The sequence below is a fragment of the Dendronephthya gigantea genome, unplaced genomic scaffold (genome assembly GCF_004324835.1).
Source record: "Dendronephthya gigantea isolate DGI-Jeju-01 unplaced genomic scaffold, DenGig_1.0 000013F, whole genome shotgun sequence".
Classification (NCBI taxonomy): Eukaryota; Metazoa; Cnidaria; class Anthozoa; order Malacalcyonacea; family Nephtheidae; genus Dendronephthya; species Dendronephthya gigantea.
In genome coordinates, this window is record NW_021163023.1 from 2,585,408 (window position 1) to 2,609,500 (window position 24,093).

General features: G+C 39.1%; 1 protein-coding gene across 1 annotated transcript; it reads right to left on the reverse strand.

Annotated features, from left to right (window-relative positions):
• Nucleotides 1-14: 14 nt before the first annotated feature.
• LOC114519588 (zinc finger ZZ-type and EF-hand domain-containing protein 1-like) lies at nucleotides 15-22,210 on the reverse strand. The gene is made up of 81 exons (XM_028539737.1): nucleotides 22,205-22,210; nucleotides 22,027-22,113; nucleotides 21,881-21,945; nucleotides 21,605-21,728; nucleotides 21,260-21,368; nucleotides 21,065-21,130; nucleotides 20,850-20,996; nucleotides 20,649-20,701; nucleotides 20,484-20,562; nucleotides 20,049-20,180; nucleotides 19,849-19,965; nucleotides 19,625-19,728; nucleotides 19,465-19,545; nucleotides 19,043-19,141; nucleotides 18,811-18,902; nucleotides 18,666-18,727; nucleotides 18,402-18,482; nucleotides 18,262-18,321; nucleotides 18,115-18,157; nucleotides 17,920-18,039; nucleotides 17,700-17,795; nucleotides 17,564-17,608; nucleotides 17,383-17,453; nucleotides 17,208-17,310; nucleotides 16,820-16,931; nucleotides 16,509-16,687; nucleotides 16,293-16,358; nucleotides 15,908-16,076; nucleotides 15,728-15,792; nucleotides 15,600-15,656; nucleotides 15,253-15,375; nucleotides 15,083-15,184; nucleotides 14,778-14,845; nucleotides 14,456-14,537; nucleotides 14,263-14,346; nucleotides 13,771-13,885; nucleotides 13,531-13,661; nucleotides 13,235-13,326; nucleotides 12,943-13,064; nucleotides 12,727-12,806; nucleotides 12,571-12,652; nucleotides 12,396-12,469; nucleotides 12,243-12,314; nucleotides 12,076-12,173; nucleotides 11,857-11,965; nucleotides 11,548-11,603; nucleotides 11,295-11,423; nucleotides 11,037-11,167; nucleotides 10,577-10,737; nucleotides 10,314-10,455; nucleotides 10,150-10,201; nucleotides 9,669-9,782; nucleotides 9,551-9,594; nucleotides 9,258-9,368; nucleotides 8,997-9,095; nucleotides 7,630-8,636; nucleotides 7,212-7,294; nucleotides 6,983-7,061; nucleotides 6,693-6,823; nucleotides 6,080-6,260; nucleotides 5,822-5,953; nucleotides 5,551-5,665; nucleotides 5,412-5,482; nucleotides 5,035-5,154; nucleotides 4,790-4,930; nucleotides 4,543-4,637; nucleotides 4,423-4,467; nucleotides 3,938-4,106; nucleotides 3,753-3,842; nucleotides 3,329-3,502; nucleotides 3,042-3,185; nucleotides 2,923-2,975; nucleotides 2,635-2,747; nucleotides 2,436-2,523; nucleotides 2,305-2,364; nucleotides 2,078-2,191; nucleotides 1,792-1,957; nucleotides 1,544-1,615; nucleotides 1,308-1,418; nucleotides 1,201-1,238; nucleotides 15-874 (listed from the first exon to the last, which is right to left on the reverse strand). Exons 4-81 carry the CDS (start codon nucleotides 21,651-21,653, stop codon nucleotides 748-750), a joined length of 8,649 nt encoding a protein of 2,882 aa, XP_028395538.1. The 5' UTR covers nucleotides 21,654-21,728; nucleotides 21,881-21,945; nucleotides 22,027-22,113; nucleotides 22,205-22,210; the 3' UTR covers nucleotides 15-747.
• Between the last annotated feature and the right edge of the window lie 1,883 nt (nucleotides 22,211-24,093).

Genomic DNA, 24,093 nt, shown 5'->3' on the forward strand with positions numbered 1-24,093 from the left:
GGTTCAGCCATTAAAAGAAAACATTCTCCAAAAGTTATATCTTGGATGGTTTATGAGGTGAATTAGGGATATGACCTTCATCACCATATATCACCATCCGTACAAAATTCTAATAAATAAAGGATAGTCTACACTAGTCTAAAAAATTATTAGTATTTTTGCCACAAGCCACAGTCACTTGTGGCATTCAGTATCAAATTATTACATTCAGTATCAAATTGTTCATCCATTTTCAACAATATTGGAAATTTCTAATTGTTCACATCACTTCATAAACATGCAACCTCTCATGAACCACATATGATAACAACCCACTTCCAAATTATTTGTCAGGGTAAGATTGAATCAAAGATAGGACTGGAATAATCGGTATGTGCATATCAAAATATTTAACTGTTTGATCATTGACGTCTCATACAAAATGAATTAAAAACCAATTTTTATAGTCACAGTAGCATGTGACGTGTGCAGTCTTTTGTTTGAAACAAATGAGGTAGAAATATAATACTATAAATATAATATATTCTCCAACTTGACGTAGGTTTTCCAAGGCAATAGTTGAGCATTTCAAAATCAATCTTAACCCGACACAGACCACATTTAGACGATTGCTGGATTATCATTTGAATGGAATCATTGTGTTTGAGGTTGTTTATCATTGCTTCAAACTATCTCGTCTCATTGTGTATAATCATGCGATGTGATGGTGCTTGCTTGAGTCCACTAAACACTGCTTACTAGAATATCTCAGCTGTTACTGCTACTGGAGTCATCACTAAACGTATCTCCACTGTCCGATGAACTGTCACTGTCGTCAAGGTTTGTGGTAGGCACAGTACTATCATTCAAAACATTGATTGGCATTGCATTCGATCTGAGGAACATAAAAAAGCACTTGTGAGAAAAGACATTAGTTGTTTGACTTTTATGCTTTGCAAAATGCTCTGAAAAGATTTTCTAAAGAGTCAATCTATAGCTCTATCATATTTAAACTGTTCTTCCTAGAGGTCCAGTAAGGATCATCTCTTATTGATCCAATGTTACTACAGGAGGAAACCTAAACTAAACTAACTGTATTTATACTGGATAGCTCAATCAGTTCTAAACTGTTCTGCCTAAAGCTCCAGCGTGAAACCTAAATTAAACATTCATACAACCTATCTACCATAATCATTCTGAGAATATTATAATGAAGCTGACCTTCGAATTGGCTTTTTGCTTGAACTTGTCTTGGGACTCTGAAACAACAAGAATGAGAAACGTTTATTATTTTACATTTCAAAAATCAAAAAAGGTTGCAAACTTACCTTCTTCTTTTCCTCAGGAATGGGCGCAGTTGCCAGATATTTCTTCAAAGCTTCAGTGGCTTTATTAGGGTAGTCAATAGCTGCACCAATGGCACCAATGTTCCACACGCCCTGTTAGTGAAAAAGAGTTTTGTTACAGCCTGAAGGCAAATGATTGACATAAAAATATTTGATTTTTCAATGGAAGAAATGAAAGAGATAACAAAATGATCAGTTAGAGTGTTCTTATCAAATACCTGCGCAAAACATCTTCTTAATGCCTCATCTGTGGTCAATCCAACAATAAGATCTTCTGCGATACCCCATTCCTAGAAAAACCAACAAAAAGATCATCAATAAATTACCATATTCCTAACCTTTATCTCTACAATTAAAGATATTTTAGATGGATATAAAGTGGAATATGACAATGTTGTCCCAATTTATCCACAAATCACCCACATTCAAGCCCTGCTCCCCCAGACCTGAAGCTGTTAGACTTTACCTGAGCTAAATTTTCAACAACCAAGAACAGCTCGGTCAAACCTCTGAGAGCCGGGGGTACCAAGGTTGGGGGGACCCCATCTGTCTCTTTCTCTAGCATTTCTGAGTACAGAGCCCAAAGCGAGTTCAACAGGTTTAGATCAGGCCTTTCGCTGGGTGGCAAATTACTAGAAAATGAAGAATATCCATGAGAAATCTCAAAACATGTTCTTGTAATACATGAGGAATAACAAATACTAGGGCAGAAAAAAAAGAAAGTTTTGTTGAGTTCTTGTGTAATTCAGTACCTTGAAACAAGGAGAACCCTCAAGAGAAGTCCTGTAGCCATGAGACGCTGCTGACCAGTTTGGCTGCAGGCAACAGAGACTAACCACGCCCATAGTTTCTTAAGCGGCAAAGATCTAAATAATATCAATAAACATAGAAACCTTTCCTCATGATATAAAAACTGTATTAGCCCCCTTAAAACTAACCATCTGATACTCAAGAAATTTTATAGATTACAATCCAATACCTCGCTAAGCTGGCATTAGGAACCAATAAGGCTTTGAGTATTGTGTATCCGGTCTCAAATCTGAACAGAAACAATTTGAAAATTAAGATGAATTTGAATGGCAATAGCAGCGAATGATGATGGATACTCACCTCCCAAGCTGACCACCAGTTACGGTGAACTTCCAACCCCAGTCAGTGTTTGTCGAGTCTGATTGAAACACAAAGTACAGAGTGTCGCCTGAAAGGAAAAGAAAACGCGGCTTAGTTCTCTCACAATAACCTACCATAAAGCCCAACGATGTGTAAGGCAGCCTGTACAACAGCATATCTAGCGGGTGTGCATATCAACCTGGTATTTCAAAGTCTATCCATCCACTCTGACCACTGAACTCGTTACGATGTTCGGAATAGTTCTGGGAAGTGGACATAACAAGAGTATCACATCCATCCTCGCTCGAACACCTGAAATAAACCATTTGAAAACCTTTCAACACAGTTTTACCAAAAAAGATGATCTTCACTCTCTGTCCTCTACACGCCCTGGCGGTATTACATACTGTAGTTCCTAGAATTCCACACTACATACTGCAGTTCCGAAAACCTTTTTGTAACAAAACAAAATCTTTCACTGACTTACCTTGGATCAAATTTTATTGTCAAGGTGGCTGCTCCGGGAATATGAACTTTGTCCTAAGCATAGAAACGTGGAACTCAGAGCTGTTTCAAAGTCATTGTGATCAATTTCAGGAATCGTACCTCTTGGTGGACATCGTTCTTGTAAGGATGTTCAGTTTCTTTGGTTTCCGAGGATAATTTAACTTCGCCCATGCAGTGAGCCGCTGCGAGCGAAAGTGGTTTGATTAACTTCTCCTCCCCTTGATTCACAACTCGTGTTACAACCTAAAGTTTACGAGAAATCTCAACAAAACACCATCGTGAAGCTCACCATGAAACCTTCTCTCAAATGAGACAAGTTGATTCAGGTAATTCCCCGAAAACCAGGCTTAATGTCAATTTCTAAACAATGTTTCTTTCCTGCCTACCGTTTCGAAATTTTCCTTGGTCTCAATTCTTTGCAAAAGATCTAAAATTCCGATCAACTGCACTTCATCGCCGCTATCCAAAACTTCTGACGTCAGCGCTCGGTCCTCGGGCCATTCCGCCAACAAACGACTGAGAACGTGACGAGAGTACAGGATACACAATGCTTTGTTTACCTTGGAAAGTAAATGGTATAAAGATCATGGTGGACCACACTAGACTCTGTGGCCTCTTCCTTTTTGAGTACACGCACTACAGGGAGAAACTACCCGAGGAATGATCTTAAGGTTTGATCGAGGAGAGATTTTCATCATCATCAATAACCTTCTCATATCAGACGACAGAATATTACAGCCTCAGTCACGTACATAAAGTGAAAAACATAAAGTCATACAGAAAAACACGATTAAGACATGCTCTACCAACCTTTTTAATCATCTCAGGCGGGCTGCTCTCCTTGTCTAGTTCGGTTTTAAGAAGATTTCCTGATTTCAGCCTGGACAACGATCTCTGATTCTAGCGACAAAAAGGAGCAAAAATACATTAAAAACTTTTTTTTGAACTTTTTTAGAAGACGAACCATATTAAAAGTTGTTCAAATAAATTCCCACCTCAGCAATCTCCTGGTCGGTAAAGGAAGGCATTAGTTTCTCACAGGTTCTTTGGTCCTCTTCCTTTGCTTTGAACGTCTTTGGTTGGAGTTCACCAAGGGAGTATCTCACAACACCGATATCTATGGAGTGATCTTCAGGAACTTCGGGAATTTCTTTTGATTTTGAGCTAAATGAAAGAGACCTTGTTTATGAAAGGGTAGGAAATGGCATGGTATGGTATGGTACAGTATGGTATGGTGAGGTATGGTATGGTGTGGTGTGGTGTGGTATGGTATTGCATGGTATGGTATGGTATGGTATGGGTAGTATGGTATGGTATGGTGTGGTGTGATGTGGTGTGGTATGGTATTGCATGGTATGGTATGGTATGGTATGGTATGGTTTGGTATGGTATGGTATGGTATGGTATGGTATGGTATGGTATTGTATGGTATGGTATGGTATGGTACGATATGGTTAGTAATTGATGTGTATTTTCAAACCTGGCTGGGCTGCGAAGTCTTCTCATGGCTCCCTCGTTCCAAAGACTACATGAAGATAAAAATATTCGTCACATTATGTTACAACAACTGACAAGCACCAGTAAATATTTCAATACCAACCTTCGGTGGACTTCTTCCAGTAATCTTGCTTGATCATTCCTGGGTAAGATCGTTTCTAGTAAAGCCATGGGAGCCTGGATAGCTTCCTGGAAACTCTATGAAAAAAATAGTAAATTATACAATACCATATCATACCGTACCGTTTCGTACCGTGCCGTGCCATGCCGTAACGTAACGTACCGTAACGTACCGTACCGTACCGTACCGTAACGTACCGTAACGTACCGTACCCTACTCGTACCATTACCTGTATTAGTGATCTCAAAGGCTCGGTGGTGGTTGTTTGAACAGCAGCATCCGTATTCTCTGAGTCCATTCTCACCAACTCAGGTTTAGGAATGTTCCTTGTTCCGTCCAGTTGTTTCTTGTATAACTTTATCGACAAAATCTACGAAGAAATAAAATCCACTTCGAATCTCGTTCATTGAGGACACAGAAACTATACTGTGTCACTAACACGCAATCGTATTCGCTTTTCAAGAACCAAGGTACCTCTAAATCTCGCAACAACCACATTCGACTGAGGTCAGTGCCTTGACAAGCCAGAGAAACTAACGAGGGAATGAGTGCACAATCCATGATGTCATTCCGAAGATCGTCAGATTTACTTCCCTAAAGAACAACAACAGAAACCCATTAGGTTCACAAGTTTAGCTTGGAGTAGAATAAAGGCGATGTTGTAAGACAAACACAAGGACCTTTTCTCCGCTTTTTCGTCCTTTGAAAGATGCGAATGAGCGCGCTACCTATGGATTATCTGATTGTATGTGTGCCTATACTGAGTCTTCATAACGTAACCACTTATTCATATCGATCAAAAGTAGGTTATGTGCAACTAAATGGTGACTGAAATGATAAAACCGCCGTACCTTCAAATTTGACAACATGGCTTTTAATACTAAGTACAGAACCCACAATCTCTCAACTGAAACTCCTTCACCTGGGAATGATACAGACAGGAATTATTGGACAATTCAAAATACCACCCAACAGTCTGCAGTGTTTTACCTTGCTCTTTCAAAGCATGTAATATATCTTGTGCTATTGTCAACAATATTGAGAACTGAGAGGTACAATACAACTCCATGAGAAATGACACTTCTTGAAGGTTGGATTCTTTAATCTGTAGAAAAACACAAACAATAAAAACCAGAAGCAAGTATCACAGCTTTTTCCCCCCATACCCCCTTTCGCCAGGTACTTAAATTTGTCCTGTATCAACACTGAAGTCTATACGATAAAGGTAATTTCTGGAGTCATGGTAAATTAGAAATCTTACACTGGTTCGTTTCCTTGTTTTAATGTCAGCAACAACTGCAGAAGCATTGGCTGTTGAATACGACAAAGCGATCCCCTCTTTTCCTTCACCGCTCTGGTCTTTTATTTCAACTCTGGATCCCATTTGAAGAACCTGAATGAAAAGACAAGAACAAGTGAAATTAGGAAAGACATGAATCCTCGAACAACATGCAATCTTTTGGCGTTTGTTCGCGGTAACATGGAGTATCAAGGCTTGCGGGTGGTTGAGGATACTCACATTTGGAAATCCAGCAAAGACTAAGACTCCGAATATATTCGCCAGTTTAGGATTCTCCGAGTTCTCCGTGAGCAGAGTTAGTGACTCGGTGATCTCGAATGTTATGCTTGCCTGCCATTGTGGAGACTGAGACAGCTGTTGTAAACAGCAAGCAACGCTTGAGGCTGACTCAAGATCAGACCTGGTATGAATAGAAGAGAAATCACCTCTTAATAAACAAAGAAAACAATAGCTCCTGAGTTCTATTAACCGACAAACTGCCAGTAAAGTCATAGATTAAAATCACCCAAAGGTTGCGTTCAGACCATTGCTGGTTCAGACTGAGTGTATGCCCGTCACCTTTTCTGGCGCCTAAGTTGAACATGACGCTTGCAAATGAAATTGGGCACGATGCACAAGGAAGGGCACAATCTCCAGAGGTACGGTAGTTCTCAACAAGGGCACTGTGCTCAGCATGTTTTGACTTCAGACACCGGAGCCGGGCATTCAGTCTGAACGCAGCCCAAGTTAGACAGAAGAGGGAGAGGCATTCGTGGACGTGATGGCTGTTGAAGGAATCGAGAAAGATCGAGGTAGATATTTGAATTGAATGGTTAACTCGAATCCTAAATACCTCGCTAGACACTCAGCACCAAACTGAAACAGCGACTGCACTGTTTGCCTTCCTTTGCGATCATTTTCATCCGACTCTTCTGTTTCAACACAATCATCTTCTTTTCCGCCACAAATCCCTTGATCACATAACTACACAAATAAAAAAAACCATACGTCAGCTTCACAAGACACTTTTCGCCTCGACGCTGTCAATATTCTCCTGCTTTGATTAACTTCAGTTCAACACGAAACCATCCACAGCTAAAGGGTATCAATATATTGATCTTTCAAGCAGTATTAGGTGCCTACCTCTGGAAGAACGCACTGCAAATATTTTCCCAGGACACCAATGGCCATGTTTCTGTGCGTAAATAATACATCAGGAGACCTAGAAATAAAATTCGAATCGCATTAAAAGACCTTGTCTTTCATGCCGTCTATTCATCTGCAGTGTCCGTGGACAATTCGTAAGCCGTCGCTGATGAATTACGAGGTGCATATAAAAAGACTTTGGGAAAAAACAACCAATTCAACGTACCTGGCGATTTTAAGTAAAATTGGAATAAATTCTGAAACAAGATAGTCTTCGGTAGCGGGATTGTGGCTTGTCCAGTGATACAACTGATAAAAAAAGAAATGACACACTTTCATAGGGTAATACAAGTCATCCACCCGTGTCCCATAGGGCCAGGTAAACTATCCACCCTTGGCCCTCAGTAGCCATCACTCCTCCTTGCAGTTTTTTTGCATGTTAAGGTCTGTTCACACGATCCAATTTTGTCGTATTCAATTCACTTCTGATGGATGTTTTATAGTCTGCTGACTTGCAATGTTTATGCTCAGCAAATCAGCAGATAATGAAGTAAATGACGGTACAGAATTGCGCTGGATCGTGTGAACAGACTTTAGAAGAAGAATAATTTTCTCAGGTGGAATCTTTTAATAAAACTGGGTACCTTTGAATCCTTTGGCAACATGGCCCCAATTAAACCCAGTAAATTCTCTTGAGTTTCTTTAACAAATAATATATCAAGTTGTTCTTGGGTCAACTTTGTTGTAGTTTCTGCCCCCGGCAGTTTCTTCCCCCCAGTTAATGCATCCGAGGTTGCCGTAGCAACAGTGCCGCTATTCTCCGCACCGCTAACCAACGTCTTGCTATCAGTAGGCTTAGGTGTTGAGGCGACAGCTTGTGGCGTTACATTTTCAGCGTCCTTACATGACGTTATTTGTTCGTTATCATCGGAAACATCGCTGACCGACGTCTTGCTATCAGTAGGGTCAGGTATCGAGACCACAGCTTCTGGCGTTACATTTTCAGCGTCCTTACATGACGTTACTGATTCGTTATCAGCTGAAACATCGCTGACCGACGTCTTGCTATCAGTAGGCTCAGGTTGTGAAGTCACATGTTTACTATCACTAGGGGACTCTGGAGGATTAATGGTGTCCGAATGAGATTCGCTGGGCGTGGTTGTAGGTGCTTTGGGGATAGTGGTATCAGAAGAACTCTCCTTTGGAGACAAACTTTCATCATCTGTACCCTCCACTGGCGTTTCTGGTATTTTAGTCGCATCCTCCTCGCTTGTCGAGGTTGGACTTGGTTCCAAAGCTTCTGGCTTCGCTATTTCACCCTCTTGTGTAACGTCTAAAGTCTGCTCAAGATTCTCAGAATTTCCACCAACAACTGTTTCAGAATCCGGAGTTTCGTCTTTCTCAGAAATATCAATATTTCCTTCAGAGTTCTCGTCTTCTTTCTCAGCTTTCGAGAAAGCAGACTCCAATTCCACATTGTCCACCGCATCGTTCTTAAATTCCGAGATATCTGTGTTTGTTTCAGACGACTTCTTAGAAACTATGCCTTGTTCTGAAGTCCCTGGTTGTGTTGTGCTCGCGTCAATTTTCAGTTGGGTGTCTTTGATCACAGCATTAGGACTCACGTCTTCATGGTCTTTTTGAACTGTGACTAAAATAAACATGACTTTATCTCAAAGATGTTTGCTGTGTGATTTAGAGAACCTCTAGGAAGAACAGTTTAGACCTGAAAGAGCTATCCAGTATAAATAAAGTTAGTTTAGTTTAGGTTTCCTCCTGTAGTAACACTGGATCAATAAGAGATGATTCCTACTGGACCTCTAGGAAGAACAGTTTAGAACTGATAGAACTATCCAGTATAAATAAAGTTAGTTCAGTTTAGGTTTCCTCCTATAGTAATACTGGATCAATAAGAGAAGATCCTTTCTGGATATCTAGGAAGAACAGTTTAGAACTAATAGATAACACTGGATCAATAGGAGATGATGATAAACTTAGACTTGACACTTACGTTTTGAAACTGCAAGAACCTCATGTAAGCATCTTACAATCAGAGCAAGACATTTTCCATGAAGAATCCCGGTAGCATATAAGTAATCTCCGTAGGCATCTAGGAGAAAGATTATCAATATTAAGGATAAATCCTCATAGTTTATATAGGAAAAACTTTCTTATTCAATTTAAACTTTGGTTTAGCATGAGAATTAAAAAGAAAACAAATACGTGTTGGTAGATTATATAACTCAGAAATACACGATGGTCATTTCCTCACCGGAACAGCCTGGATCATTGAGGGAATTTGCCAGAGAAAGCGACAGAGATGCAAACTGGAACCACGCATGCGTGTGTGTGTAAGCTGGGATCCTCTGATGAACGAGAAGAGCTGAAGAAAAAGAGAATTATAAATTACTTTGTCACTGACCACATGTCTTTAAAAGTGATTGGGCTTGAAGTTACTATGATATTCCCACAAAACTTAAATATCTTTCGAAATGAAGAGCAGATGTAATAGAACTAGCCGAAACAGCTACAGTTACACTATGTTGAATTGTAATAATTTCATACCGGTTTTTTTAGTGAATTTCTTCATTGAATGTGACGCCGAGTGACTGATGGAAACAAACAAGATTGCACACTTAATTTGAGAAATATTGTCGTGATTTTATCATCAACGAAGACTCACCGATCAGGCCAGGAGTTGGCGGTGTAACAACCCAGACATACATCGAAGTCTGAGCAAACGTTACAATGGAACCGAGTTCCAATAATGAAACCACCGCAACCGTCACATCTCCATCTGAAACATAGATTGGATATTTTTCGACATACAATTTGATATTGTATATCCTAAGGCATCTCATTCTATCCCATCCTATCCCACCTAATCCTTTGTCATATAATCCCATTCAATCTAATCCAATGCGATATCATTCCAGTAAACTTAATCCATCTTTGCCATATAATCCCATCCGATCTAATCCAATGCAATATCTTCCCATTCAACCTAATCCATCGCCATATAACCCCATTTAATCTAATCCAGTAAGATATCATCCCATTAAACTAATCCACTGCCATATAATCCCATTCAATGTCATGTAATCCCACATTTCTTTGTAGAAAGACAAACAGCAAATCCACTAAATCCAAGCACCGAATCTCACCTTAACTCAACTACCTCGTGTTCGCTCGTGTGACCGTTGGGTTTAACATTACCTGTAAAACAGATCGGGATTAAAGATTTGGATTAATGTGGCTTGGTTGCTCTGCTAATCAGATGAGCTTTCATCGACTTATTTCGTGTCGAGGTTCCTAACTATCATCTTACCAGTGAAGCAGGTGGTGCAAAGATCAATTTCAAAGCAGTTGAGACAGCGATATCGAGAGCGAAGCAGCTGTGATTTGCAACCATCACAAAACACGTCGACCTCGAAGAGGGTAGCATACCGACTTAAAAACAAATGTAACCTCTAAACAAGGAAAAAACAACGATTAAATGAAATAACCTGAGCTGTTTCCTCCTGTAGTAACACTGGATCAATAAGAGATGAAAGCTAGTATAGTTTCTACATAATTCATAGTTCCTCGTACTCTTTTTTCATCAGGATTCTTGACGCCGGAGTTCATGGTATCCCACCAATCATGGAATCCTTTCGTCGCTTCCTCTTTCCACGCCATATTTTCTTTGTATTCCTCCAGTTCACGTTGGTCAGAGAGCTCAGAGCTGCATTGTTGCAGAGCACTGGCAGTCGCTGCAAATATAAAACAACAAGGATTATGGTGAAAAGCTTGATCATCCATCGTTGTCTTTGGAGATGGACCGTTCGAGACTTTCCACAACAGTTTCACATTTCGTGAACTAAAATCTCATGCACTAAACTTTAGTAACAAACAGAACTGCACTTCTCTACTCAAAATCTTCTAGCTTATTTCTTTGTCTGATGAATGTATAAACTTCTCCAAAGTTTTCGACTATCAAGCAATTATGCAAGCTTCCATAATAATGTGTTTTTCGATCCTATTTGAAGTTACCAAGGCGAGGACCACGTACCTTTTGATGTATTTAAGAAGAATTCCGGAAGGTTAATATCATTAAGAAAGCCAAGATCGTATGGTTTCCACTCAATATCAAGAAAATGAAGCAAATAAGCGCGGATACATGAGAAGGCCTTTGAAGAAGCACTAAGTGAAAACAAATGAAGATATTTTCTTCTGTGTTGAATTATCAAAGTTTATAGGAATTAAAAAAACCTGACTCTGATCTGGTAACTCGTGAATGATTTAGCATAAGCTTCGTGTAGCTACAAACCTGTCGTCATCAGGGTCACCAGAATATGCTCGAACACTGTCCAATAATCGTCTCAAGAAAGTATAGTAAGATTTTCTTACTCTGCCCTCGAGTTCTAAACCACAGCCATCCAAATTATCACCATAATGTCTGCAACGGAATGCGTTACGTTTCAATATTTATGGGCGGTGTAGGGTATAGGAAAATAAAATATTTTCTAAGGGAAGTGCCACAAGATTGCTCAAGTTCTTCTTTGAAAATTTAACAGCCGAACCTTGGAAAGATCTTCTGATGAATAAGCATTTGCTGAAGGAATGTCACAACTGGCGCCTACAGAGAAAAACCGGGGATTATTTCGTACGGCTGAACCAGTATGAACGGTCTTGGACTGTCTATAACAAGACACCATTGCAGGGTCCCACGGATGACAGACAGCTCAGCGAGAGGTTTTTTATTAGAAGTATCAAGACATAACGAACTCAACGAGACGTTTCATTGTTGTCTAAGTTGAAGCTGATTCGGTTTGATAACACAGTCTAAACAACGCTTGATTCAAGCCTGTCTTTATAAGTCTCCAACTTACCTGGAAAATATCCGGTTTTGAAAACAATCTTATATACTCCGCAGCAAATAAATAAACTTCGTTAAGATTAAGAGCGAAATTCTTCCTTTCTTCAAGTAATGACGTCACTCTGTAGTTAAGGTAAAGATAATTATACAACGACATCTTAGCGGCATGGCATTGCATGACATAGCAATTACACACTGGTCATTCAAAATGATATCTTATGAAAGTCTCTACCTGGTGTGAGAGTAATTCTGGTTGCTCACGAAATCCACAATGAGAGAAAACGAGGGATATTTATCTGATGTCTTGGCATTCTCACCAGCCGTTTTCCTCTGAAAGTTTTAAAATTTGTCAGCTGAAGACTACAAAAAAGATGATTTAAAATATAAAAGAGATTTTACCTGTCGTCTGTGATGAATCGATATCCTGTGAAAAGCTTTCTTACTTGACATGGGACCAAATTTCTCCTTACTCTGAAAGAAAGAATTTCAGTAAACAACACTGACTTTGCAATGACTTGCATTCACTAATTTTTAAAATAAACTTTCAAGTACCTCACTCGGGGAAGCAATTCTCGTGAGGCCAGAGAACTTCAAAAGAAACAGAGCTTTATCTTTGCAGCTCGTGACTAAAATAGAAAAAATACTAGTGGGTATTCACCCAGGCCAAATAACTACGAGTTTGAGTGCGAATATGAATTAAAAGTAAGAGGGATAAAATCATCTTTACCAACTTCATCCGGATCTACAGTCTTTCCGTTCTTCTGTTTTCCTTCTTCAGCCTCAAGAATCAGTTTCTGTCGTGCTTCAACCTGACCAAAACAGCAGTTAAGTAAATTCGTGAAATGGATTCAAATATGGTCTGGAGATAGATAATTCTACTTACCAGGTTCATTCTCAGTGACTCTGCAGTTTTATACGCCTCGGATATTCCGGTTGGAATGGTTTCCGGAGGACAATCTGTCGCTAGACCGTTAAATACAAAGAAGAAACTCGATTTTAGGGACGAGGAACTCGCAATTCAACCGTATTATATGACGGCTTAACAGAAAACTCATTCACTATGCTTCGTTGCAAAAATATGAATCATCTGATATCTTACCAAACAACACCAGCTCATCGCGTAGTCTCTGTGAATGCCATAGAAGTGCAGCAAAGACGCATCGTATTGCTTCATCAACCTTCGCTCCTCCAACACGAGGCAAACCGCATGATTCTTGACATCTGAAAAAGCATCAAATCATTGTAAATCGTCAGACTCACCAAGGCTTTCCTCACAGCTATACTCAAAACTCTCAAAGAGCTAGTTCTTAATATCCTAAAAAGTCAAGCTTTGTCAACTGATAACAGGTTCCAAAATCAGCATTTTGTGAATACAGCTCGTTTAAAAGTACCTTTTCAAAAGATTTTGCCCTTTGCCTGATTCGTCTGTGGCCAGAGATTTTGCAAATGAGTGGATATTATAGTCAGCACTGAATGTCGTCGCCTAGAGACAAAATGAGACAGTTATTTGGATAAGGTTTATTAGAGTTGGCTAATTGGGTGACGGATAATTGGTGGGCGTGGTTCATTAGATGTGGCTAGTTGGATAATTGTAGGGCGTGATTCATTAGAATTGGCTAATTAGATGTGGCTATTTAGGGTGGTAGTTCAATAGAGAGACGTGATGACTGGAAGTTCCTCAACGTACGTGGTGTCCAGACAGAGACCGCTGAAGCTTGCCGTTATTCGTGAACCCTCCTCGGAATAAAGTTGTCCAGATATTGCTTTGTAATAAACCAGTATCGCTTTCATCTTTCTTCCGTTTATTTTTCTTGTTATCTACATCAAAATTAGGAAATATTCTCTCCAAAAACCTGGTCTATTCGGGCCATCTGACGTGCATCTTGTGTGGTGGAAATTGAGTTCTGTTTTAGACGAACATACACACCTTTTGGATACCCAGCCATGATTGAACTACAGAACAACCCGAAAAGACTTGCCATGCCCAACTGAAGATCGAACAACCACGAGAGGGTGATATCAGGACAACCCCGAGCAGTCACCTAACGAGCAGAGATGATGAATTATATTTAATAACACATAGAGAAACTGTGAGATTTCATATTCTTAGGGGCTGTTTACATGAGCCCGGTTACCCGAGATTCAACGAAGCGTGAGATGATTTTGAGGTATTGAAATGAGCAGATAACATGATCCTGGCAGTCGTATAATCACCACAACAATAGCATGTGCTTGTTTGGTGTCATAAAAACTTATTTCAATACCTTAAAGTCCTCTCACGCTTCGTTGAATCTCGGGTGACCGGGCTCATGTAAACAGCCTAAATTAGGTCAACCTAAATTAGGTCAATCTGGGCCATTCAGAGATAATATGGATCATATTTTACTAACAACCTTATCAAAGAATCATAAACACTCACAGTAAACTTATATCCCCACTCGTTATTGCTACCGTCCGAATGAAAAAGGAAATTCAGTTTGTTTCCACCGTGAAAGACAACTTCCTATAATCGAAAATAAACATGTTAATACGTGAAGAAAATCGTGGAAACAAACCTCAAGGAGAGACGCTATAAAATTGCCTTTATTTGATCGTAAATATGTGGATCTTACGTTTGGCCATTTCTCTGTACCAACTTTTTGATCAAATCTTTTCTTTACACCATTTGAATCAGTAAACTCGAGATAATCATACCTGGAGAGAGAAATTATAGATTTGGAAGAGTCAAACCAAGAGGGCAGATAATTTTGTTTCTTTCGCAATGTACCCAAGGGAGAATTAGTCTTCTTGTTTGCCATAGGCTGAACATCTTGAGAGGGTTTCAAGGTTCACGGGAGAAATGCATGAGGAATAGTAATTCGTTATTTTTGGCAGAATCTACTCTCTCTGCATGAAGGGTAAAATCAAACGAAGAAGACAAGTGACAAGACTCGCCTTCGTTCAGTCTCGCATCTTGCATCAAACTCGACCAAAAACTCGCTACACCCAGGACAGGAAAACACCTGAAAATTTTATAAAATTGCTTCATTATAAAAAGCTCAGACTCTCAGAGAGAACTTTTCCAAAAAAAGATCAAACCGCTTTATAAAGACCATATATCTCTAAATCACACCAAGATCTTATCGCGTCGAACTCTCGTTATACGTATATCAATCGTAGCCTGCATGACCAACCGACTATCACTCGAAAGCCACACAAAAAGACACATGCAATAACATCGCAGATATTTCCTGAATTACCTTCGTAAAATTTTGATTGTTTTCGTAGTTATGCGAAGATTCCATCTCCCAGGTTCTCAAAATCACGCGATCCCCGTCGCCCATGTCTTCCGACAAATTTGACTGAAAACGAGCGAAGAAAAATTGAAGAAATTTGCGTGTACGAATTTGATTTGCTCGTATACTCATACCTCAGCGAAATATCTCGGCAGATCTTCAGCAATGGCTCTGATCTCACCAGCAACAGGGCAGAGATTACGCAGGATAATGAGACATAGTTCTTCAACAGAGGCCAACGTGTTCAAGAACAAAACCTTCATAGACATTAGCTCAAAGTTATTGAAATCAAACATAATCAATATTCTAAGTCGTGCAAACAACCTTATATATAGACTTGATGGAATCACAACAGTCTGTTTGACAAGCAAGCTATAGTTTGTTGTAGACAAATGCTTATGATTTTTCACACAGACATGAAGAGATGAAGCCGATGAAAATGAAAAGGTTTGAAGAGATATTTGCAAGTGAAATCACGTACCATTTGTCTGAAGGTGAAAGCAACGAAAGAATTTTCCATGATTGTTATCGCCTCATCCTAAAATGAAATATTTTCAAAAATTAAGGAATAAGTTTACGAGAAGACCATTGCTTCAGGATAATACCAACCTTTGTTTTTGATTTATCAATACAAGATAACGCTTGTCTTGTTTTTTCAGCTATCAACTCTGTATCTTAAATCACACAAATTTACATGAAGTTAGAACCGTGGTTGACTAACTCTCATTCATGTCCACGCCATCTACAAAGACAGCAAAAGTGAAAGAAATTCAAATAGATACTCCGTACATCTTGCAACGATTTCAATAGCGGCTTTTTTTCCTTCCACGTTCTCGGCTTCAATCTGTTGTCTTCCCCAGGTCAACAAACTCTTCTGCATCGCGCTTAGCAACTGCACCAGGTTCGATGTCTTACGCTCCTTGTGCGGATCAAAATCACATTGCAAAGCAGATTGACACTAGAATAGAGAGTATTACACATGAAAACAGTTTACAACTTCCCTTGGACAGTTTACAACTTCCCTTCCAACGGACCCTTCATATCCTTTGTAATGATGACAGTGGGTGACAGTTAATGACAGTCAATGACAGTGGGTGACAGTTGGCGATAATGACAGTCAATGACAGTGGATGACAGTATGGTATAAAGACAATTTAAAGAATCAGTTTCGTACCTCTTGGAAGGCCACTGACACAAGGGTAGACATCACGGATAAAACAGATTGGTAAGCGGACGCCGACTGTTAAAAAATAACGTTGAAATATGGGACATGAAATATGGGACATGAAATATGGGACATGAAATATGGGACATGAAATATTCACTTGTGGTGTATTCGTTCTAGTTTAGTTTAGGTAGTTTTATTCACAAGTTGTTGATGACGCGATACCTTTGTTGAAGTGGTTGGCAAACCAAGGAGGCCTGAGGCATCTTTGTTGCTAAAAAACTTGCAGAGTGATTCAAATGTCAGCGCCAACGACTGCGGTTTCTTTTCCTCCATGACGTCATCGACCATTGACAACAAATGGTCTCGTCTGGTATTTGCGTCTGGGAAGAAAACCTCGGTTCCTGAAGAGAAAGGAATTTGCTTCGACCGGTATTCCTTGTTGCTAGCTAACTTAGCTTACCACACGGCCTAACAGCAGACGTTTTATCCGTCAGCAGTTAGAGCAGAAACGATGATGAAGGAACATGACTTACCATCAAGAATAATATCCTTAGCGATATCCACAATTTTCCTGTGATATTTCCCTGTGGCGTCATCAACCACTTCACAAAGATGTTGAAAAACTCGACCGGAGAGTTCTTTTGCCTAAAGAAATACACATGATTGCATATGAATTTCTCCATTCTTTGCATCCAATAAGGTCTGTCCCATGTAAATAGAGATGGGAAAGCTGTGTACACGTGGGCACAAGTAAGGATAATTGTGTACAATTGAGTACAATCACGGATAACTGTGTACACAAGTGGAGATAACTGTTTATTCGGTCCTTGAGTACAATTAGAGAGAGCTGAATACACAAGTGGGGATAACTGAGTACAGGTGAACACAAGTAGGGATAATTTTACAAGGATATCCACGTACATCACCCTCGGCTCTCTCATGTACATCATGTTTCAAGAAAGGCAAAGCTTGATGAAAGAGCCTCAATACAAGACTCGATGCAAACACGGTGTTCTCGTCTTCACTGAAAAAACAAGGGTGGTTTTGATGAAAATTCTATCTTAAAGCGGGGGAAATTTCATCACATGGAATGTACCTCGCGACAATAGCAGAATAAACATCCCAAATTTGTTTTAACGAGATCTTGGTCATATCTAGTCGAGCCTCCTGTTGCAAAATAGAATATCTTTAAACCAAACAAACGAGGTAAAATAGATAAAAAGAGTCTTTCATTTACGCTTCGAGCAATGAAAATCGCGACAAATAGTTGTTGTTACCTTTTCAGCAACCTCTGCATCTTTTTTCTTTTTAGCACAAACTTTCTACATTTTGAGGAGAATAAGACTAAGAGTTTCTGACGTGGTAGGTTGGATAAGTAGCAAAGCAAAAAAAACAGTCAAAAGGCGATCTTACCAAATCTTTCGCCATGCAATCCAGGAACAGAAGAACCTGTAAAAATAACGTGGAGCCAGAGACCTGCTCGTTTTCTGGTATAGATGTGAGTGTTTTCTAGATGAGAAATGAAATGAAAAACATTGATTTCATCAACAAGCAAGTTGACTTGCCATTGTGCGAGAGTATTGAGTACTTAACTCTGACAGTCTAACGTTAGGCAGTAAACACGAACACTCACCCATGTCTCACTTTCTTGCATTTCATCCAAAGTTTTCTCGTAACCGTAGAACTGAATTCCTAGAATTCCCATGCGTTCTGCTTTGGGATCGCGTGTTCCCAGGAACTTCATGACTATGAACTAAAAGAAAAGATTACAAAAATAAGGTTTCTAAGAATTCTAACGCGGAACGGTCTGTTAAAATGGACAAAATACCTTCCCTACAGCTGGTTTATCAAGATGAATATCAATCTCATCCCTGTGGAAGAAAATACAATCGAAGCTCAAAAATGAACGCGATTTCTTAAGGCTAATGCACTTCAAAATATATTTCTCTTCACAATGCGAAAATATTTGCAATACCATTCATTATCCATGAAAAATATGGCCACAGGTTCATCTTCAGCTGCTAATCTTTGGGACCTATTAAGAAAATGCATAAAGCATTATTCCCTGATCTTATCTTACTGGAGTAATAACAACGTTTAACTGTGCAAACATACTTCTTGAGATATTCTTGATACTTGGTGTTATCCCAATCATTGTATTTGTCAAGATGGCTCACGTCAAGTTGACCGTTGTTACTGAAGAAGAATTATGTTTATCAAGATGCAAAATTTAGTAAAAAAAAAAGGGTACTGATATAAATAAACTGGATAGTCTATTACTTCTAAACTGTTCTTACTGGAAGACCAGTATTGATCTAATGAAACTACAGGAGGAAATTCAGTATCAAAAGACAAGGATCTGCGTGAAATAAAACTAACATTTGAACTTCGTTATGCATGAACACTAGCCCACAACGAGGCCCAATTCCGCCCTTGCAAACCTAAACAAACCATTGAGAGAGGTCATGATTACTGAGAACAAGAAAAGGTTACTTAAACGTGTCTTTCATGAAGTATTAGTTACCTTTATCGTTACTTTCGTCAGCTGAACGGTTGTTGATCTCTCGCTATTGAACGCCATATTGAGACGCAATGTTCCAATCTCAGAGTAATAGGCTAGGAATGAAAGTGCGTAGATTAGAAAAAGACGTATGATCATAGCTAACACCACATATATGATCAAAGAAAATCTCAATGATTAAACGGGAAAACAGGTAGAATATTCACGAGAAATTGAGCAGGGACACAAAACTAACCTTCAGAGGTCCAGTTTTCACTCAGAACATTCTTAGGCGCTGAATTTTCATCCTTGCTCCCTCCGTCACAACCAACGAAGCCGACGGCCAGTTTCCCACCTGAAATACGAAGTTAAACTCTTATAGCCATTCATTCATTCATTCATTGTACCAGCCAGAACGGTGCGGCGTTGCCGAAGAGAACTGGGGAGAGGGAGGTTGTAAATGCATCATGGGATAGGCTTTTAGACGTGAAGAAAGAAGCTCGTCCAATGATGCATTGTCAATCCTGTTATAAGTATTACCACTCCTCTGCCATCAAAAATAAGGCAATGCAACTCTGGGTGCAGCGCTGTAACCAACTCAGTTATAGAGTCCGGTTGTTGATCCATTAGTACCCCATAGTATCCCATGGTACTCCATAGTATCCCATAGTATCCTACCGTGTCTCTGTATTGCCCTCTCTTGTTCCTCAACTAAAGAGTTGACGATGGTCTTCGCTGTGAACTTCAAATGCATGTTATCTAAAAACCAAACGGAAAATAACTAAAACTCTCTTCCACAATCTGATCATCCTAAATTCCCACACACAAAAGCAGATACCATAAAGTAATCGTAAAACTTTGAAAATTCCACCAAGATTTCCTCGAACTAACGAGAATTCAATCAAAACTTGCATTCCTTCTGAGTCTAACTTGTCATCGTAACTGAAATAAAAGAAAAGAACCAAGCGTGTTATACCACATTTGATGCTAAGTTGTTTGAAGACGCTGCCACGCTGCTCCTTGGTTATATTGATATAAGAATAGTTTAGTTTATTCACAAACCAAGCAAGGGAGTAGAGAAATTTTTCCATTTCATCCAAGACACTGGTACTAATGTAGCTGGGTCGTACTGGAGAGGTGAGGGAGAGTGATAGCGGAACCATATGGCCAAGAGTAGTTCTGTGGAAAAACATAGGAGATTGATCATTAGAATGCCGTAGTATATCACGTTCCTTGCCGACCTATTCATGAAGATAATTTACCTGGTGTGGTTTAGAATTGTTTCCCGTAGTTTTGGTGCAACAGGAATCGCCATTGTCGAGGTTGCAGTAAGAACAGACACGTACCACACTGCAGTAGCGTCAGCAACACTTACACCCTTTGACTTCACAACCCTATGAGAAACAATCCACACTTAAACAGTAAATATATTTGCCTATGAGGTAAGGTCCCTCCCCTCATCCAACTCTGCTACCACCCCCCTCATCCAACTCTGCTACCACCCCCTTCCCTCATCCAACTCTGCTACCACCCCCCTCATCCAACTCTGCTACCACCACCCTCATCCAACTCTGCTACACCCCCTCATCCAACTCCGCTACCACCCCCCTCCCCTCATCCAACTCTGCAACCACCCCCCACCTCACCTACACCATACCCCTCTCCCCCAGAGCAAACTTAAACAATTCCTCACCAACCTGTAACCAATAGCATTCACTCCTCTAACTCTGGTATCGCAACCATCACTATGACAACGTCTGATGTTGATCTGAATAACTGCATCATCAAATGAAGAAGGTTAGATCAATGGTAATTGAACAAGGCGTTTACTATAAAATGGTTTCGTGAATAATCCAAGGTACCTGTGTATGGCATTTTAACATTTTCTAATAACACAACATTCCCAGTGATATGACTGTAAAATACAAAAATATACTATCTATTTACCACAGACTATTGCTCAGAAAAATTGTACCATGATGTTGTCTAAATTGTGTCCCTGTTCGTTCAAAATGGTACCTCACTATGTCCACAATTGTACCTCATTATGTCAACAGTTGTACCTTGGTATCCTGACATCATTCAGCTCTCTCATATTCATCTCATCACGACCCCCAGACACAACAACTCGCTGTGGCATATAACTTTGATCTGCTGAAGCAACGTTTATGGACAACTCTTTGACAACAACGTTTGATCTCATTCGCAACCTGAATTATAGTTTTAACAATATTTGATGGATGAACCAACAGACACAGCCAAAGTACTGTAGTTTTACCTGATCCAATGGGACCTTGCTGGACCATCTGATTGCCAGTAACTGCTCTGATCCCCATTTGTTAATCTAAAATATAGAAATACTTAACTACTTACAACTGTAATAGACTAATAGAGCACATGGATCATCAAAAATCCTCTAAAATTATCACCTAAATCTCTAAAATGATGAATAAATGTCAGAGTTTTAACAAACCTGAAAGCATCTGCTTTGTTACTGGATGTTTCAGTTGAACTAAAACATTTTGTCAATGGACGAAGAAATTCACCAGCTTCGCAAGATGGCTCAATTTTCTTTAATTCAGCTAATTGAAATATAATATTGTGACAAAACAATAAATTCTGACTGGTCTTTTTAAAACTCCACACCCTACCCAGAAACAAGTGTTATGAAAAAAAGACCTCCCCCCCCCAAAAGGATCAAGGTCTCCTCCCAATGCATCTCTCTTCTTGCATGGTTGGTTGGTTCCAAAACTCAATCTGACATATCATATACGGTAATTCATGAGAGTTTACATAACCATAAAGTCGGCAAGCTTACCTTTATCCTTGATGGTCTGTAGGTGGGAATGCAAAACCTTTAACCTCATCTCAGTTGTATTACAGAATCCTTCTACAACTGGGGTTTGAATTGACGTACTTGACGCTCGGTTACGAAGAATAACCTACAACAAAATCTGTCAATGTCAAGGTCTTTCTCATGTGCATAGTGTGACAAATACCCTATGACGTATTCCCAATAAGTTTCTTGCAAACTAGAATATATATCTGAGCCATCATAAAGTTCCTGATTGATTGATTGACTGATTGAACAAACCTTTAGAAGGCGTTCACCATGATCAGGTATAGAATGTTTGTTCGCAACAAAAGCATCAACAATTCCTATAAGAAAATGTTAAAAAAAATCACATGAAAAGAACAGAAGTTAAATTATGTTTTCCAACACATAGTCAAATATCTCACCTGGACAAATGGAGCAAGCTTTAACGTTTTCAACACAGCACGCAATTCCCCTCTCTGGCCTTGAGCCGAACTTGAATTGTTTAAACACTGCAAAAACATTTATGAAGGGTTAGTTTTACCCAACATTTCAACTGAGGCTTGCATAACCAATATAGACAAACTGCTTTATAGTGCTCACATTCTGAAGAGTTTCTCGGTCAAGAACACCATCGCCCTCAGCATCAAACTGGTCAAACAGCTGAAAATATACAAAGTTCACAAATAATAAGTTAATGTACCACAACTTCATGATATGCAAAGAAACCTAATGTTATTAAACAATAATGTACTTACTTCTACAGCATCATCTTTCTCCACTCCCCTGTCAATCAACATGTCTATGAACTGTGCTAAGGTAATCGTCTCCTAAAAGTTAATGATCAATGAAAACAAATGGTTTATTAACAGGGAGACTAGCAAACCACCACTCAATTAAATTGCAATGCCCAGAAAGAGAACTGATCCAAAAGTGTTGCAGAATGTTCTCAGCCAGAACTGCATTTTCATGCAACTGCATTGCAACATTCCAACTAACCTCATGCCTTGAGCGTCTCTCTTCAACCCAACGTAACAGTTGGCCATGATGCTGCTGTAATATAGATACTGCAGGCTCCTCCCTTGCAAAAGGTAATGAAACTTTAAAAATAACAAAATATTATCTGGAAGAAAACATCTTGTTTAATCTTTCGCTATACATCTGCTTACTTTATTTTGGACGTTGCTTCTCGTAATAATTTATGGTTAAACAAAACACCCAAATCAAAGGTACTATCCAGTTCATCTTCTGCAAAGAAACACAAAACCTTGCTAGACTCTCTGCTTTTAATATTCATCATTCAATATTCATTTTTGAACCAGTTGATATTTTAACTTTAACCACCATCTATTTATTGCACAACCAGTCCCCAAAAGCATTCACCATAATCAGTAACATAATTGGGAGAAATACACTTACTATTTAAGCCATCCAAATCTGTGATGTCCTAAAAAATATTTATTTATCAATTTACCGGTTTTGTCAAACCTGATCAGTCAGTCTGTTATTTTGCTCTGGACTTTATCAAAGGTTACACTTGGACCACAGTTTGAAAAGTGCTGTTTATCATGTGTATTTGCAAACATTTCCCAATACATTATTAGAGATAAAGACTTTGCACACACTCACAAATAATAATTCTATATTCAGCAATTCCTAAATACATAATATTCAATCGTTATTTGAGATAAGATTAGGGTGAGGATCAGATTTGGGATTAATGTTAACCCTGATCAATCATAATTATAATCCAAGACCTAATCCTAACTCAATCCTAACCTAATCTCAAGGATTAAATTATCAATAACAAACTTTATTCCTTATGTCAAAAGTGAATTGGATCTGACAGCTGGTCTGGCCTTAAGACAAACATGTGTTTTGTAAAAACTTTCAATGACATCCCCATCAATACAGAAGTGGTGATTGATAACTGCATAATTTGCATTTGCATTGTTCTTGCATGTTTGAACACATGACACAGCAGTTTCATTTATACAACAACCCTTACAGCCTTACTGTTGCAAGTCTTTCCTAAGTTAGCCAACATTTCAGCATTTTGCAGAGTGAATGCATAAAATACCTGCCATCACAAACCTGTTAAAATTTATCTAATGAACACTATTTAGTGTCTTGTTTTAGTGGCAGTTTGTACAAACATACATATTTTTAGAAGACAAGTTTCCTATACTTTCCATTGTCAAGGTGACTCAAGGTTATATTTTTACAGTTTCCCTGTTTCAGTAGAGCATAATAATGTCAGGAGAGCAACAACTGCTCAAATTCTGCGATATTTTAACCAAACTTTACTGAACAACAGCTGTAATACTAAGTTTATCAAATAAGAACCTCTCTAAAGAAATTGTAACGTGGAAGTCAAAAACGAAATTAACCTTTTGTAAACAGCACATTTCAACTTCTAAACTATTTCTTATAATGTTATTAAAAACACCAAACACAATCGCAAAACCTGCAGTAAGTTTCCTTCCTCCTCG